The 17,852-nt window shown below is 36.0% G+C and overlaps 1 protein-coding gene across 20 annotated transcripts; it reads right to left on the reverse strand.

Annotated features, from left to right (window-relative positions):
• Window positions 1–2,180: 2,180 nt before the first annotated feature.
• LOC104235393 (pentatricopeptide repeat-containing protein At1g63330-like) lies at window positions 2,181–17,491 on the reverse strand. 20 transcript variants are annotated; one of them, XM_070160789.1, is made up of 11 exons: window positions 17,392–17,491; window positions 17,215–17,311; window positions 14,366–16,420; window positions 13,610–13,705; window positions 12,813–12,856; window positions 12,546–12,634; window positions 12,122–12,424; window positions 9,410–12,024; window positions 8,344–8,539; window positions 7,808–8,175; window positions 6,630–7,269 (listed from the first exon to the last, which is right to left on the reverse strand). In XM_070160789.1, the coding sequence occupies exon 3, from the start codon at window positions 16,346–16,348 to the stop codon at window positions 14,477–14,479; it is 1,872 nt and encodes a 623-aa protein (XP_070016890.1). In that variant the 5' UTR covers window positions 16,349–16,420; window positions 17,215–17,311; window positions 17,392–17,491; the 3' UTR covers window positions 6,630–7,269; window positions 7,808–8,175; window positions 8,344–8,539; window positions 9,410–12,024; window positions 12,122–12,424; window positions 12,546–12,634; window positions 12,813–12,856; window positions 13,610–13,705; window positions 14,366–14,476. The 20 variants fall into 20 exon arrangements, 18 of the variants coding, with proteins under 18 accessions (XP_070016878.1, XP_070016876.1, XP_070016890.1 ...); XM_070160777.1 differs by lacking the exons at window positions 17,215–17,311; window positions 17,392–17,491 and adding an exon at window positions 2,181–2,458 and having other exon boundaries at window positions 7,109–7,269; window positions 14,366–17,208; XM_070160775.1 differs by lacking the exons at window positions 17,215–17,311; window positions 17,392–17,491 and adding an exon at window positions 2,181–2,511 and having other exon boundaries at window positions 7,109–7,269; window positions 14,366–17,208.
• Between the last annotated feature and the right edge of the window lie 361 nt (window positions 17,492–17,852).

Raw genomic sequence — 17,852 nt, forward strand, 5'->3', positions numbered from 1 at the left:
CTTCAAAGTGTTCAGATTGTTCTTATTGATCAGTACGGGATTCAGTAGCAGGAGTGCCTTCACGAGATTGACGTGGTGAATCTGGAGGGGAGGGAACCACGTCACCTTGATTTTGATGGATTTGATTTTCATGGTTTCCCAATGTGTTATTACTGTTATTGTCGTTGTTGTTTGACATGTTGATAAAAGACGAATAAAATGTAGCTTCAAAGAAAAGATTATCAGATTCCCGGTAACAGAACCAATTTGTTTAACCAAAAATATGATTCTTTGGTCAAATCTAAAGACAAATAGAAATTCGGGCTACTGATAATTAGGAGACGAAAAAGAAATAATAGACTTTTTGAGAATGACAAATAAGCAATAGATAAGTTCGTATTTTAACGTAATGTTGATGGTATCCTCTGTCTTTACAAATGACCTGACCTCCTCCTTTTATAGTTGATCCTAAGCAAAGGAGTAATACCTTAGCCTTAATGAGGCAATTATGAGAAATAATTGACATTAAATAAGACGTTACACAATCATTCCTATTTAATACCAATTCTCTAACGTATTGGGTATTTAATATTGAATTTGAACTCCTTTTTTTCATCATATTCATGTCTTCAATGCCTTCTGATCTCTTGGCTTTAAATGACCTAAATAGGTATGAAGCTTGTACTATTCGAATTGCCTGTCGTGCCTATTTAGCTTTTTCCCGTATCTGTTGTCACTCGTGCCTCTTAACTGATCATCATGTTTTGACCATTTGACCAGTTCTCGTGTCATGCCACGTCACCTTCAATGTTAATTCAATTTTTTCCCAATACAGCCATCACGACTCTCGATGGTGGGAAATCCGGGTCGTGACAAAACTCTAACGTGCATGGGAGGTTGATTATCGAAAGTCGAAGCTAAAGAAACAATCCCAAATCCACCTTCACCCAGTGTTCTGAAATATATATCACGATGTAATTCATGAACGTTCCATTGCAACAATTCAAAAAGGGAATTGGAGAGGATCCCCTCCAGTGAAATTCTGTCCAGTAATGTTCAATACCATTACTAACTCTATTTTTATAAAATTCCAAAACCATCCTTTTGATTTTTAATATAAACGTATATAATGCTATTTACAAATCACCAAGAAGAAAAGTCATGTTATCACATAATTACAAGTCATATATGTTAACGCATTAGTATAATAAGGCCTATTTTATGAAATTCTGTTAATTTCTATTATTATTTGTTTAATCTTCTTCTCGATTTTACACTATAATTTGTAAGTAATACTCGATTTACCAAAAGACATGCACCTTAAATTTTGTAGTGCAATAAAAATGCAAATATTTTATTTCAAATGAGACTAAGGTCATTTAACGAATTTAATTATTTCTAATCTAAGGAAGACGAATGAGCAAAAAATAAAACAGTGTACTTGGGTAATTATTTAATATTTTATTCTCAATATTTTATTTAAAAAAATGGGTAAATATTATTTCAAATGAGACGAATTTAATTATTTAATTAAGGTCATATTAATTATTCTCAATAAATTACTATGTCTAATTGACTTTCAGGGTACTTGGGTAAAATTAAGTATTTTTTCCTTAAAAAAAATATCTTAGTGCAATAAAGTAAATAAAGGTATTATAAATAGTAAAATTTTCCTCTACAGCAATATTTTATATGGTTGCCCTTTTAAATCTCACTTGCAAAGTCAAAAATAAGTGAATAAAGGTGGTTTAAGTAGTACGTAGCAATATTTTTTACTTTGCCCCTTTTAAATCTGAGTATTACCAACTCAATTAAAATTCCTAAAGTATAATTCAAATAAAGATTACATATAACTGTTTTCCATAAAGGTTTCTGCTAAAGTGCTAATCATTCTTACACCTCTATACTTTTTGAATACATATATTGTATATAGTTGTTCATGTCTATCTTGTGGTTTACTTTGATGTTCCCTGTAAATCATGCAGGGAAAAAATTAATCGGCATGTATAATGCGTTGTTTGGTTGAAATTACTAAATAATACCAGCAACAATGGTGTTCAAGGGGACTAAGAATGAACTCGAAATAAATTTGTGGAAAGTTACTGACATTTTGAATAGTCATTTCTGGGCAGAAACTAAGAACAGTTTTTTTAATAATAACCGAGAATCCGATTGAATAGAAAAGATATCTGGAACCGTAAAGCCAAAATAAAAGTAGGATTGTGAACACAAGTTATACAACTCGTATCCTGATTATAGAACCAATACCTAGTTTTGTTCTATTAATATTTGCATTGGAAAAATTGATGCATCAACGTAATTTTGGAGACAACTGGGTTCTCTCTCACCCTCTTAAATTTCTTCAAGAAAATAATGATGAACCAAAGTAACTTCCATCACTAAAGGGAACTTCAGAGTGAACCTTAGGTGTTTCTCAAATCCCAAATCTTGATGCCCCCATTTGCTTCACTACTGCAAACTGCATGACATCATCGTTGATATACTCATTCGAACAAAAACAGATCTAACCACCTGTTTTCCAAGAAATAAACAGCAAAAAAGAGGGAAAACTACGTATAAAGTTGGAAATGATTGGTGCTGGAACTGTATGTATGTAATATTATGTACAGTAGCTTTTAAAATAATAATCGAAATATTTATATATATATATATATACCTGATCATACAAAAGACATAAATAAGACTAGTGTTATGGAGGAAAAAGAAGCCGAGGACTCCAACAAAAATAATTGTGAAGGTTCAAGAGAAGAGGAGAAATCTGAAAATAACATGCTGAAGGAAAGCAATGAGGCTCAAGATCATGTTAAATTCATTAAAGACAAAGAGGCAGAAACAAGTTCTGAGCTCTTCAAGCCTTCCAACATACACCCGTGAACACCCAGGTATTAATATTGTTGTAGATTTGAATGCTAACCAACTTAATTTTGCAGAAGTCACTTCAGGAGGAATAACTACAAATCATATAGTAGAGGATCCCACCTTACACCAAGATGCTCAAGAACTTCAACAGATTCAAAACAATGACAGAGGAGGAGTAAACTCAGATGAAGAAGTGTGTTTGGCAGTTCTTAGAGGAAGAAGCAGAGTAAGGTCAGAAAAAAACACAAAAACAACAACACACCTTCTCTAAGAAGGAGACAAAAAAATGGTACCTCTCCTCAAGTTTCTCATGATTAGCACAATCTTTTGGAACATTAGAGGAGTGAGGTCAAACAAGGGCATACATAGGCTCAAACAACTAATCGACATCAATTGTATCCTTTTTGTTGCCATAATGGAACCCATGGTTAGCAAAGAGAGAATTGAAGGATATCGCAAATTTCTTGGCTTTAAAGAATGCGTCTCCAATGACAATGGTAAGATTTGGTGTTTCTGGAAAAACGTCAATCAAGCTACTGTTATTGCAAATGAGGAACAACAAATCTCTATAAAGATGGATGATGGTCGGACCAATCCTTCTGTTTTTATCACAGCAGTCTATGCCAAATGCACCTCAAGAGAAAGAAAAGACTTATGGTGCAACCTTGAGGATATCAGTCTAGCAATAGATGGCCCTTGGTGTATTGGAGGCGACTTCAATGTTATCTTGGAACCCGATGAGAAGCTAGGTGGTACGCCTCATAGAATGTACAAGAGTCTTGATTTTCAAATGTGCATGGACAACTGTGGAGTGACTGACATTGGTTTCTTTGGTGCTAAATACACCTGATGCAATAATTGGAGACCACGGAAAAGAATTTGGAAAAGACTGGATAGAGTATTCATAAATGACAAATGGGCTCAAAGATTTCAAAATACCACGGTCACGCATTTAGTGAGAACTGGCTCGGATCATAGGCCTCTACTCATAAAGTGTTTTGATACTGTTAATAATCACATAAAGTACTTCAAATTTCTCAACTTCTGGACTAAACAAGGTGGTTTTCTCGAGCTTGTTAAGGAAGTATGGGACACTAAAATCAATGGCACCCATATGTGGAAACTTCAAACAAAGCTAAAGCTTCTCAGCAAAAGACTAAGTCAGTGGTCAAGAGAAAGCATTGGCAACATCCATGAACAAGTTATTAATTGAGAAGACAAAGTGCAAAGGCTCGAAGAATTGGAGATTATTAATAACCCGGAATCAGCTAGGGCAGAGACCAATAAAGCACATGCTGAATACATTAGGTGGTTGTCTATACAGGATTCCCTTATCACTCAGAAGGTTAACATCAATTGGTTTGAGGAGGGAGATAGAAATACCAACTACTTTCACAGTAAGCTTAAAGAGAAAAGAGAAGATTGCAACTGGAAAGAATCAAGAACCATAGAGGAAAGTGGATTACCGGGGAAGATAAGATTGCCAAAGCAGCCATTAGACATTTTAATGGCCTCTTCAATTTTCCAGCAGCTAATATGGACACCAACATTCTCCAATGCATCACCAACAAGATTACAAAAGAAGAGAATGACAGCCTTACAAAGAATCCAACTGAAGAGGAAATCAAATATGCTGTTTTCAACTTAGGTGCATCTAGCGCGGCAGGACCAGACGGCTACAATGGAACTTTCTTTCAAAGTTGCTGGGACATCATCAGGGAAGACATCGTTGATTTTGTTCTGGAGTTCTTCAGAGGTAAGCCCCTTACTAAGTTCTACACACACACACTAATTTAACTCTTATCCCAAAAAATGATTCCCCCACCACCTTTAATGATTTTAGGCCCATTAGTCTCGCTAATTTCACAAATAAGATTATTTCTAAAAGTCTTTCTATCAGGCTCAATCCTTTGTTAAGCAAATTGATCTCGGCTAATCAAAGTGGTTTTGTTAAAGATAGATTAATTTCGGAAAATATTCTGTTAGCGCAAGAAATTGTCCAATCTATCTCTCATTCTAATAAGGGTGGAAATGTTGTTATTAAACTGGACATGGCAAAAGCATATGATAGAATGTCATGGACTTTTGTTAACTCTGTTCTAAGGAAATTTGGTTTTTGTGAAGTGTGGATTGACATGATTCAGAATCTATTATCTGGTATTTGGTATTCCATAATCATTAATGGAAACATAAAAGGCTTTTTTACATCTAGTCAAGGGCTTAAACAAGGAGATCCACTTTCCCCCTCTCTCTTTATTATAGCAGCTGAAGTTTTGAGTTGCTCACTTAACAACCTTCTCTTAGATGATAACTTTATTCCTTTTTCTATGCCTAGTAATGGTCCTATTATTAATCACTTGGCGTATGCTGACGATATTGTCATTTTTACAAGTGGCAATGACAAATCCGTTAACCTTATTAAGAAGGTCATTAACAACTATGAAGCCAGCTCTGGCCAACTTGTGAATACTGATAAAAGTTTTTTCCTTACTGCACCTAATTCCTGTGCTGTTAGCCTGTTAGAATTAATAGGATAAGGAATTGTACTGGCTTTATGGACAAAAACTTTCCTTTCACTTATCTAGGTTGTCCTATTTATATTGGAAGGAAGAAGTTAGTATACTTTGATAATATGGTGAATAAAGTTGTTAAAAAATTGAATGGCTGGCATGGTAAGCTACTCTCATATGGGGGTAAAGTGATCTTAATTAAACATCTCTCCCTATATATACTCTTTCTGCTTTATTCACCCCCCCCCCCAAAGGCACCTTTAATTTGCTCGAAAAACATTTCTCCAATTTCTTCTGGGGTTTCTCTGGAGACAAAAAGAAATACCATTGGAGGTCATGGAAGAACCTTTGTTTTCCTCTGGATGAAGGGGGCATTGATGTGAGAAGGATGGAAGATATTGCTAACACTCTTGCAACTAAGAGGTGGTGGAGATTTAGAACCATACCATCTCTCTGGGCTACCTTCATGAGGCATAAATATTGCCCAAGATCTCACCCGACTAGTAAAAAAAAGGCTTTTGGTGACTCACATGTATGGCAAAAAATGATACAAATCAGAGATAAAGTAGAGCCTCACATCATTTGGCAGATTAATTATGGGAATTCTAGTATGTGATGGGACAATTGGACTGGTAAGGGTCCCTTAGCCCCATACATGCTTAGGCATAACAACAACAAAGCTACTGTCAGAGAATTCATCTATGATGGGACCTGGAACACCAACAAGCTCAAGGAATGGCTACCAGATGAGATGGTTCAACATATAATGAATATACATACAGGCAAGCAGGATGCCAAGGATCAAGCTGTGTGGGATCTCACCGAGGATGGTAAGTTTTCCAACAAAACAGCTTTATGCTTATTCAGGAACAAAAAAGGGAAGGATCAGTTCCTCAGCAAGGTATGGCATTCTAGTATCCCTTTCAAATTCTCTTTCTTAACTTGGAGACTTTGGTTATCTAAGCTCCCTCTGGATGATGCTATTCTTAACTTTGGTAAGCAAATTGTTTCGAAATGTAATTGTTGCACTAACCCTAAACAAGAATCTATTCAACATATTTTTCTGGAAAGTGATGCAGCTAGGACATTTGGAAATTTATTGGCTCCCCTCTGGGAATAAAACCAATGGAAATTCCTATAAGAGGTTGGTTGAATCAATGGTGGCAACAGAAACACAACAATGATGTTCACAAGCTTGTTCTACATATCACTCCCATCATTATATGTTGGGAGATTTGGAAAAGCAGGTGCTCTTGTAAATATGGCGATCAAAAAAGATTCAATTTTTTCAAAATGAAACATCAAGTGTGCTGGAACATTCAAGCTGCTATTCACAGAGTCTTTCCTAATTGCAACTTAACATTGCCTTGGGTCAATTTATGTGAGAAGATGATGAAATTACAACCCATTCTGGAGGCCATCATTGTATGATGGGAGAAGCCTAGTTGCAACTCCCTTAAACTCAATACAGATGGAAGTTTTGTAAAAGGAAATGACAATGCTGGCCTCAGTGGAGTCCTGAAAAATGATAAAGGCGACTTCATTATGGCCTTCTCTGCCAGTGCAAAGTGCAATAGTCACAACTGTGCTGAAGCACAAGCTGCCTTCTTTGGGATCAACTGGTGTGAAACTAATGGATACTCCAACTTCACCATTGAACTTGATTCTATGCTGGTATTGAATATGCTCAAGGAGGGGAAAACCAATAACTTCAAATTGAAGAGAGTTATTGAGGATACCTCACACATCATGAACCAAGATTGCTTTAGGGAGGCCAACCAAGTGGCTGACCATCTTGCTAAGTTTGCCTTGTCAAACCATGTCAACAGGATTTTCCTCGATTTTCAACAGCTTCCTAGTGGTGCCAAAGGTCCGTTCATCTTGGACAGATTGCAAATGCCTACCATTAGAACAAAATATGGTAAGACAATTTTTTTTGTTAGTTGAATAGGCTTAGCAGATTTTTTTGTCGAACAGTGAGTAAGTAATAAACTTCTCCTGTTCCCGTTGAAGGACCTTCTGTGTCCTTGTGTTGTAATCTTTGGAGGCATGGCCATCCCCTCCTCCATCTTTTCAAGATAATACAACACCCCCGGTAATGCTGGGAAATTAATGGGAAAAAAACTTGTCTGCTGCAAGCCCGGAACTTACAAGGACTAATTACACTTGGCTTTTGATGTTCATACAAACGAAGAGCTGATTAAATAGATATAATATGTATATAAAAGAAAGGCAAATACTTTAGGAATTCCAGCGAATTAAAAGCTATCTTTCATTAAGAATTAGGAGAGCTTGTAGAAACACAAATCAGGGAACATACTAATACTAATAGATGGTACGGAACCACAAGCAGATCAAGCCAGAAATAAAATTTAAGAGCTTGGTTAAAAGAAACTAGTTTGCCCAACAATAAATTAGGAATGCTAATGAAAAATTACTCTTTCAATCACTTGTAGCAGGCCAAGTAAAGGTTCACAAATTGGCTTTGATGCTGATTGCTGATAATATTTTACTTGTGGTCTCTAGAAAAATGAAGAAACTCTGAAGAGACCAAAGCAAATCAATTGTTGAGATAGATACTCAACCAATTATCTTTTGCAATTTCCGAAACCAACAGTTGTTCAAACAGCAGGGAGAAGAATGGGCTAGGATCAGATTTTCCACATATTGACTTGGATCCTGGAAGCTAGAAAACCAACATCTTTTACATGGGAGTTGATAAGCATTGTCAACCCCACAAGTAGTCTAGCAGAGCATGTAATCATTCATTCCGTTGCAGTGTTTTTCTAGACGCAAGTAACCAATCCTGTGACATGATCAGATGATATGTATGATCTCTAGAATATCTCTGTAGGATTTTTTACGAGGCATTCTATAAATACACAATATATTACAAAGAAAGAAACCAAGTGAATTAAAAAATTGGATATACTTTGTCATTCCCCTTTGGATGAAGAAGGTTGAGGAAACTTACTTGGTTTGAGTGAAATAGCAGATATGAGGGGGCCGTAATTCCCTCTAACTGGGATTCTGGTAGTGCCTTTGCCAGCCCAGTAAAATCGAATCTCCAAGGTATTATCTGTAACACTGGTGTTAAAATGCCTAAGTACGGGCTTTTGAACTCCATCAGCCTCATTCACAATATTGAAGTCTTTCCAAACTAATTTCTCCTGGAGCAGAAAGAAGATTGTGTAAGTATCATTTTGAAAGTCAGGAGAAGCTATTAGATAAGAAGCTTCTTTTTATTTAATTTCACAAGGTATCAGAGACTTTACTATCTTGTTATATATCAAATATCTTCCATTGAAATCCACCTATCCGGATAAGGTTTTTCATTTATTTCATAATTTTACTAGTCTTGTATCTTTCTAGTTACTGGTCCAGCAATGCCATTATTACATGCTTCAGGCCATTTTTGGGGGTAGCACGTGCCACATATCAACAGTTCACATTTGTCTAGAATTTGATATCATTAGTCCATGTTTATTGACCTGTCAGGTCGACAATCTATAATATTCTATCCAGCCAACAAGTCAACATTCAGACAGCACCACATTGCCGTCCAGAGAACATTTCCACTCGCGACTTGTCCAGCTACATGTTTATAGTCAATGCATCTCTTTAACAAGCATTGGCATTTATCTTTAATTTTTCCTTCTTTTTTTTGCTATTTTTCTTCGTTCTTTCTTTTTCTTGCTATTTACTTAACTTAATTAATGTTTAAAAGGTTCCAAGGGTCAATTTTAAAAGGTCCAACCGTTCCAATGTTTAAAGACACAACCGTTCCGTTATGAAGCTGTAAAGCCGCAGTGGAATTTGTACCAAGATATGTCGAAATCTGTACTCCAATCATCTGAATTGAAGGGTTCAGTACCTCTAAATGCTACAATAATTCTGTCTGGACTGGTAGTTTTATCATGAAATATGAATCCTTGAGTCGATTTTGTTTGGTGATACTCTGCCAAGCACAATTTGTAGAAAAACTCTACTCCTATCTGCATAAAAAGCAAAAATCGAACCATATATTGATTGACTATTACCGTTCCAAAAATCGTAGGCACCCTCCACCATAGCCTTCGATCGATTCAGTGCCTGCTCACCCTCTGCTCCTTCATTTTGAGACTCTGAATCATCTTCAAACAGCTTTTCCCAGAACTCGCGATTCTTATCATTTTTAGCAGTTGCTTCTTGTTTCTGTTGTTCATTAGAACTTACTGAGCCACCAACAGAGCTTGATGTCTGTCCGATCCCATCCTGGACAGAGTTAGCCACACGATCTGGCAACTCTACCATTTGTGGCCTCTTTCTTGTGTCATTGCTGCTAGAATCTTCTCCGACTCTACCAAAATATTGCTAATTTCTGTATCCTTTCTGCATCCTTTCATAGTAGGAAACAAAACTCTCATGTTTTCTTGTCTATCTTTCAACTTCTGAAGTTCTATTTTCAGACTAATGTTATCATTCCCCAACTTCTCCACCTCCTCTTCCAAATTATCCTTCATTGGATCAACACAAGAACTATGCGAACCTTGTTGTGGCTTATTGGTTTTGGATAGTTGAATCCTGCTTTTGATATTCTTCAGCCAGTGCTTTTTCCCAGCTCGAAACCATGGATTTGCATACTCACTTTTGTAAGAACAAACCTTCTTAAAACCCTGAGATTCATTCTTTCTTGTCAAATCAATCCAAATTTTCACTTCAAATAGAAAAAGGAAACAAAGCAACAGCTTTCAAGAAACCGAATCCGGATTCATAAAAGCACCACATGCACACTAATTACAACAACAACAAGAAAAGAAAAAAAAAAACCATTGAGTTCCCACAAGTGGGGTCTGGGAAGGTAATATGTACTCAGCCTTACCCCTACCTTGTAATTACAAGGTTAAATTAAGACGATGACATTGAGGCCACATAGATTTTGAGCTAACAAAAAAAAATGGGGAGGGTATGGAAGAGAAGCCAAAATTTCAAGAAACAATAAAAATGAGAAAAATAACATAGCAAACATATCAGAAGTGGAAAATGCAGTAAAAAGTCATAGTTGTTGAGCTAGTAACAAAAAATAGGAACACAACACAGAAAACATACTAATAAAGAAGTTAAATTTGCAGAATACTCACATAGTTGTTGAGCTGGTAAATGAAACTGGATAAATTGCTATGTTTGAAGTACTTTGGAAGAACTTCAATAGCAAACTTGTTATTACTCATAAAACTTATGGGATATATGAAGGTATTTCATCTTTACATGTCCTAGCAGATGTCTTGCCGTGTTCTATTTCATTATACATCCAAGAAACAGATCAGATATGGCCAGCAATACGTAATGGTTATTATCAGTTAAACAATACTGCATATTTGGAAATCTTAAGGCCGTATTAATACTTTGGAGATAAGCATCACTATTCACTGCAGGATAGCAGCAACAATAAGCAAGGCGAAACTGAAGTTGAAACTAAAAGCTAAGCAGCAATTGGAAGTACCGGTCCAAGGAACAATCTATTGAACACGTTACACGCCAAGAAACTTCTGAGATGAATTAGCTGCGTAAAATGGCATTCCAAAGCTCACTCATTCACTAGTCCGGAAGGCTACTGAACTTTCTCCGTATTGCAACCATGCTTTACTGTTCCTGCAGTAGTGATCTCAAGTCGTGCCATAACCCTGGATTGAACAATAATGACGGACAGTTCTGGAATGTAAAGGCAAAATATACAAATATAACCTCGGGGAACACTTAATTATATTGATGATAAATCATCTGACTTATCACAATAAAGATATGAATTCTCTGCTACCCTGTGTGGCATTTAACACATTGTAATTTCATCCATTTAGGGGAAAATTGAAAAACAAGTTAGCAGATCAAGGGCATAAGGAATGAGCTATCTACAAGACTGTGCTATTCAAAACAGGAGTTTCTCTATTGTACATTGTTTAGAGGACATTTAATTTACAGTTGATGTTTCAGGGTCAGTACCTGCGCAAAACCTACATGGCGAGAGTCCTAGAGAACTCATCAATGCATTTTGTGACATGAAACCAGTTTCAGGCCATTTATTGGACTGCTGAGAAGTGGCAGGAACAATATATTCCCGATATATTACTATCTTGTCAACTCTAAATTTTCTTGTAATAACCAGAGTGTCACCAACAACAATAATCCCATAACCAAGAAAGAGAGCCCATAAACTTGAAGTGTTGGTATAATAGTCAGGTAAACATTTTTGTACTCAAATAATGTTACTATGAAACTTCAACTCGGTTCTCTCTCACCCTCTTAAATTTCTTCAAGAAAATAGTGATGAACCAAAGTAACTTCCATCACTAAAGGGAACTTCAGGTGTTTCTCAAATCCCAAATCTTGATGCCCCCATTTGCTTCACTACTGCAATCTGCATGACAGCCTCACTTGTTGATATACTCATTCGAACAAAAACAGATCTAACCACATGTTTCCAAGTTCCAGATTTCGAGTATCTCCGTTAACCTGAAAGGTTTCTTGATTGTTTTCCCCCATCTAGATGCAGCTGAACTGAAAAACTGCTAATCCAAGTATTTCCCTCTTTGCTTTAGGGTGTCAACTGATTGAGACCGAACGGATGACATTAGTTGTGTAATGCCACAAACATAACAAAACCAAAGTTTTTCTTCCCCTGCAGCAACAACACATTGTAGAACCAATCAGAGATTTAATTGATTCCCCAATTAAAAAGTGTTTTTTAGGTGTTCATAAGTTATGATTGACGCCACCTGTAGTATGAGTCCGAAGAATTCATCTTGGAGTTCTGCACTAGAAATGTCGCTAATATTGAGTATAATGTCAGCACCAAGTCCAGAAACAATTCTTTAAATCAAAGTTCCATTACAGCATTTTCAGTCCAGCTTAACAAATACATTACAGTAGCTCAACCATATATACTCACCAGTGGAAGATAACTCTGTTGATTGAGATGATCTCCATTTACAACCCTTCACATCAATCCTCAGCAGTAACAAGTCAGGTCAACAGGATTTCCAAGTCGGTATAAGCTATGACCTTCTAAATCATCAAACCTACCATCACGAAAGTATTGGTTAAGTAAAATTGAGGCAGCAACTGCACTATGCAAAACAAATAATGAACCAAAGTTCATTCATAATTCACTAGATTTCATCACCACTTTCATTAACTTACAGATCTGGAGAAATAGATAGGTCTCAACTTTCAAGTTTCAATATCAAGCTTCGGGTTGCAGAGATGATCCAAGCTAATTTGAACTTTCGCTACAAATTTGCCAAGTGCATACGTAGAATCAAACACTAAACAGGCTTAAACAAGGTCAAAAATTGTGGAAAGTGTCCAAGAAAAAGAATTGCTTGCGAATGCAGCAACTATTAAATCATGACAGGAACTGAAAACTGAGTCTAATATTGCCACTGTCTGGGAAAAAGAATTTCTTACAAACTGAGTCTATATGTTGGATGACACTCCGCCATACCTGCCGTCTGCACAAATGTTAACTACTGATGAGTATCATAAAGATGGCTCAAATATAGAGTAAAATTTTATAGCTTTATCTAAGTTCACCTTGATGCTAATATAAGGACTTCAGAAGAGTAAATGACTGAATAAATTTAAAAATACTAGTTCTTGATTCCTAACACATTAATTCAATTGACTAGCTGGACTAAAAGCAACAAGTAGTATTGCGTACAGGCATTCAATTTAAAGCTACAAGTGGGGCAACGAAGCAATCAGAAAGAGTCTTTCTGCTCATTTATAAGACATAAGCTATAGATGTTTAAGTTTCAAAGAGGTCTTGTTTTGTAAATGTTTTCCAAATTTTATAACTGGAACATGCTGGTTTTCTTTAGTTTTCTCTTTCTTATGTTTTTAAAGTGATAAACTATAACACAGAAGGGTTATTTTTTCAAAATAGAATGATCTAATAATACAGAAATTTCCCTTATCGAAAGATATAATATTAACAATTCTTAAAAACTTCCAACTTATAACCATATCCAGGAATATATGGCTATCTAAACCCCTACAAATAAATGTGCTAATGAGTTCATCAAAGTAATACATGTAGCATTGAAATCAAGTTAACCGATATCCTAAACCAGTGTTCTTTGAATGAAAAATGACCTCTCTTTGCTTACACGTTTATAACTTTCGAGAGCCAATGACCAAATATTTCAGGACAGTACCTAAAACAGACTAATTTTATATAGCAAACTACTCATTCAAGAACTTACCATGTCCAATAGGACAGCTGATTGGGCTTCCAAAACCAAACTCAGCTTAGCAAAGCTTGGACCCAGCTCTTTCCCATCTGATATTCCGTAAATGTGCTGTAAAATTGTAGCATAATGACTTTCTAACTTTTTCAGCAACTTACAACATTAAAGCTTTCACACCAGGATTTATGTCTGCAACCAACTTAGAGTTGAATTCAATGAGAAAGTTGATAATCAACTCTCCCTATAGTATCAAGAAATCCATGAAACAACAGAAGAAACTTAACAAGGTTATTTAAGATATATCCTAGCAGCCCACAGCTCTTGATAGTTGACTTAAACTCTCAAGGTGTAGTTTGAACTGACAAAGAGAATGGAAGATATCTTATGTTCACTACATGAGAATAATCTAGCAAACATTCACGATAAACAAAAGCACTTCGTTTTAACAAACTAAACATGTTGCACCATCAATTTTCGTACATTTCCTTACCAGAATATCTGAAACACTACGATATCCCTTTACATTATGGTCCCAAAAAGTACACGTAGCCTATTAGTTAAATTCTTGATACTTACCAAAACATACGCCCCCCCCCCCAAACCCCCACGCCAAACCCAAACCAAAAGGGAAAGCATAAACTGCAGAACTAAAATGAGAGGAGCAAAATCCTTTTCTCGGTCAGGAAAGCAATTCTATATTAACAATTAGGAGATAAATATACAGAAATGCAAAATGCAAAACAGAATAGTGAGTTGGTGAGGAGTGCCTACCAGTTAGCACTTCCAAAGAAAAACTGATGAGATGCGTGAACCAGGTAAAACTTTCACTGATATCATGCAAAAGCCAGCTCATGTTATGGACTGAGCTTAGCAAATTCCGTCTTATTTTGGCATCATGGTATCTGTTTCAGCCCTAAGGGTTTTGAAGATAACATCATCGGGCAAGATACCTTCGTCTATCATCTCACAAAACATATCATAAGCTAGATCCAATTGTCCACGTCTTTTGTATCCATAAATCATTATGTTATAAGTTTTGACATCAGGAGACACATTCTGTCTTCGCATTTCATCTAGCAACATTTCTGCCTTGTCCATTCGGCCTTCCTTGCAAAATCCATCAATCAGGCAAGTATAGGTAACAACAGAAGGCATATTCGCCGGCATTTCCTTAAACAATTCGAAAGCCTCACTCACATATCTCATTTTACATAAGCCGTCGATCATGGAGGTGTAAGCGACCTTATCAGGATCCGGTCTCATTTCCCTGAAAAGTTTATAGGCTTTTTCCACTTTGCTCCTCTTGCATAATCCTTTAATAAGAATTGTGCACGTGACAATGTCTGGAGTAACCCCATCTTTTTGCATTCTCCGATACAACATTAAAGCCTTATCCACTCTATTTACCTTGCAGCATCCATCAATGAGGCAATTATAAGTAACAACAGAAGGCATATGTGGCATTTTCTTGAACAATTTGAAGGCCTCATTCACATATCCATTTTTACAAAAGCCAGCTATCATGGAGGTATAAGAGATGGTATCAGGATTCAATCCCATCATAATCATATCCCTAAGAAGTTCATTGGCTTTTCCCACTTGTCCTGTCATGCATAATATGTTCACAAGAATTGTCCACGTGATGATGTCAGGACTAATCCTAAGTTTTTGCATTTTCTCATGCAACATATAAGCCTTTTTTAAATTGGACTGTTTCGCAAAACCATCAATAAGAGTGTTACAACTTGCAACATGCAATGCGTTCCTTTTAAGCATTATTGGAATTACTTCCAAAGCCTTTTCTGGTTTTCCATCTTTGCACAGCCTGTTAATGACTGCATTATAGAGATACCTATTTGATGTGATGCATTGGTTTACCATTCTATCAATCAGTTGCAAAGCTTCTGTCACACTCCCTTCAGTACAGTACCAATTGACAATGAAATTGCAGGTAATGGTATCAGGCAAGTTACCTTCTTGTACCATCATACTTAAATACTTCATTTTATTAGAGGAGTCCATCTGGCAGAAACCACGAATTAATCGCTTATAATGTGAATCATCCGAAGCCAAATTATTGTTGATCATCTCCACCAGTAGCTTATAGGCTGAAATGAGATTTCCTTGAGCACAAAATCCATTTATTAAGATACTGTAAGCAGTCTGATCATATTTGTATCCAGAATTCTCAAGCTCATAAAACATTTTAATAGCTATTTCCATCGCTCCAATTTTGCAGAATCCGTTAAGAAGTGAGCTATAAGTGACTACGGTAGGCTTTATGTTATTAGCTTTCATCACCTCAATTAACTTTATAGCTTTCTCGACGTTCTGGCTTTTGCAGAATCCATCAATCAGAATGCTGTAGCTATGGATATCTGGTATAATTCCAAAACTCTTCATTTCGCCAAAAATGCTTAAAGCTTTATTTACTTCACCTGTAGCACAAAATTTGCAAATAATAGCATTGTAGCAGCAACAATTCAGTGGCTTGTTGTTATCTCTGAGATCCCGAATGAAGTCCAGAGCAAAATCAGCCTCTCCAACTCTACAAAGTCCAGCAATGTATGTACTATATGTAACAGCAGAAGGACTAATCTGTCTTTTCTGCATTTCTTCAAGAATCTTTTTGGCTTCTTCTATCCCTTGATAGATTTTGCAGTAAAAGTTAATCAGGATTGTGTAGGTCCTTACATTAGGCAATGGCCCAAAGCTTTTCATTTCTTCAAATAAATTTAGAAGATGCTCCTTCATACTTGCTTCTGCCAAGCATTTTAGTAGAAAATTACATGAATAAATACTTGGTTGAAGCCCAAATTTCCTTGCCTGTGTGACAACATCAATTGCACAGTCAAGCATTTTATTCGCAGAAAACACCTTGATAAGTACATCAGACACGAAAACCGAAGTTGTTGCACAATATGGTGTGTGCAGAGTAGAAAGATGGAATATCTTATACAAGTCAAAACCAGCCTTCTGAAAGTAGAAAACAATGTCTTTAAGCAAGGCATGGACTTCCATATGCATCCTCGCGTACGCGAAAATATGAATAATCATATTAAATGCATTTATCGAACGAGAAAAGCCATATTTCCTCATAGCTTTTCTAAAAGGAATATCTTTTGCAACTTCCCAACTCAAAGACTTGCATATTCTTGCAACAACTGAGGACAGTTTTCGCCCTCTGCAACTATACATTTTTCTTAATGGAACAACTACTGCTTCATTTTCCATACTGCTTTCACTTTCACCATTTGAACAAGAATCAGAATCTTCCATTAATACTACTGAAGAAGCACCAATATACTTTCTGCAAAAGCTTCTTTCTTTTCTATAAAAAATCTGCCTTTCAAATAAACCCAATTCATTTATCTGGTTGAAAGAAGATTTTTTTGGTAATAACCCAAAACCCATGATGTAAAAACTAAAGGTTGAGCACCCAAATAATCATACAAAGGAAAAGTTATCCCAACTCTATAGCTAACAAATTTGAAGGGTTTCTACGTAACACTCTACAGTACTGCGTGTACCATTTTCTGATAGAATAAAGTGCAATGAATTGAATAAAGAACAAATATCAAGAACAGTTATAAGTATTTAGCTTCTCTAAAGAAACTCACAGAGGCTACTAAGTTGAACGCCCTTCAAACAGGGGCGGATCTACGGGGTACGCCACCCGCCCGCATCGGCAAAAATTCTTAGTAAGTATGTTCACACCTGTGAAATAAACAAAATATATATAAAACTTGGCACCCGTATTACAGAAATGGCGTGTGGGTGCAATGGTCCAGCACTACCTCTTAAAATCTTGCGTTGGTTTTCATGGTTCTGAGATCGATTCCTGCGGCGGCTTGGGCCCTCACTTCTTCTTAACTTCCCCTACTACTTTCTTTTCTCTTCCTGTTATTTGCAACTAAATATCTCTCATTTTCTTTTTAAAATTTCTTTACAGTAGCCTTCATTTTGCTTTTCATAATTATACATTATTCTATGAGCAATCTATTTTGATGGATAATTTTAAAATGATTCTAGGTAATATGTAGTTTTTTTTATTATTCTATAACGATACAACATTAGTTTATATGTATGATTTGAGCAATATCATTTAATGGATTGTGAAAAAAAAATATCATAATTAATAGAGGTTTTGAGTTATATTTTCATAGATTGAAAATTTGAAACTTTTGGTTTGGAAACAATTGCCATATAACTTGATAATTAAATTGGAAAAATTTATCCAAGAACGGTGATCAATTAA

Source organism: Nicotiana sylvestris, chromosome 10 (genome assembly GCF_000393655.2).
Source record: "Nicotiana sylvestris chromosome 10, ASM39365v2, whole genome shotgun sequence".
NCBI classification, from domain to species: Eukaryota; Viridiplantae; Streptophyta; class Magnoliopsida; order Solanales; family Solanaceae; genus Nicotiana; species Nicotiana sylvestris.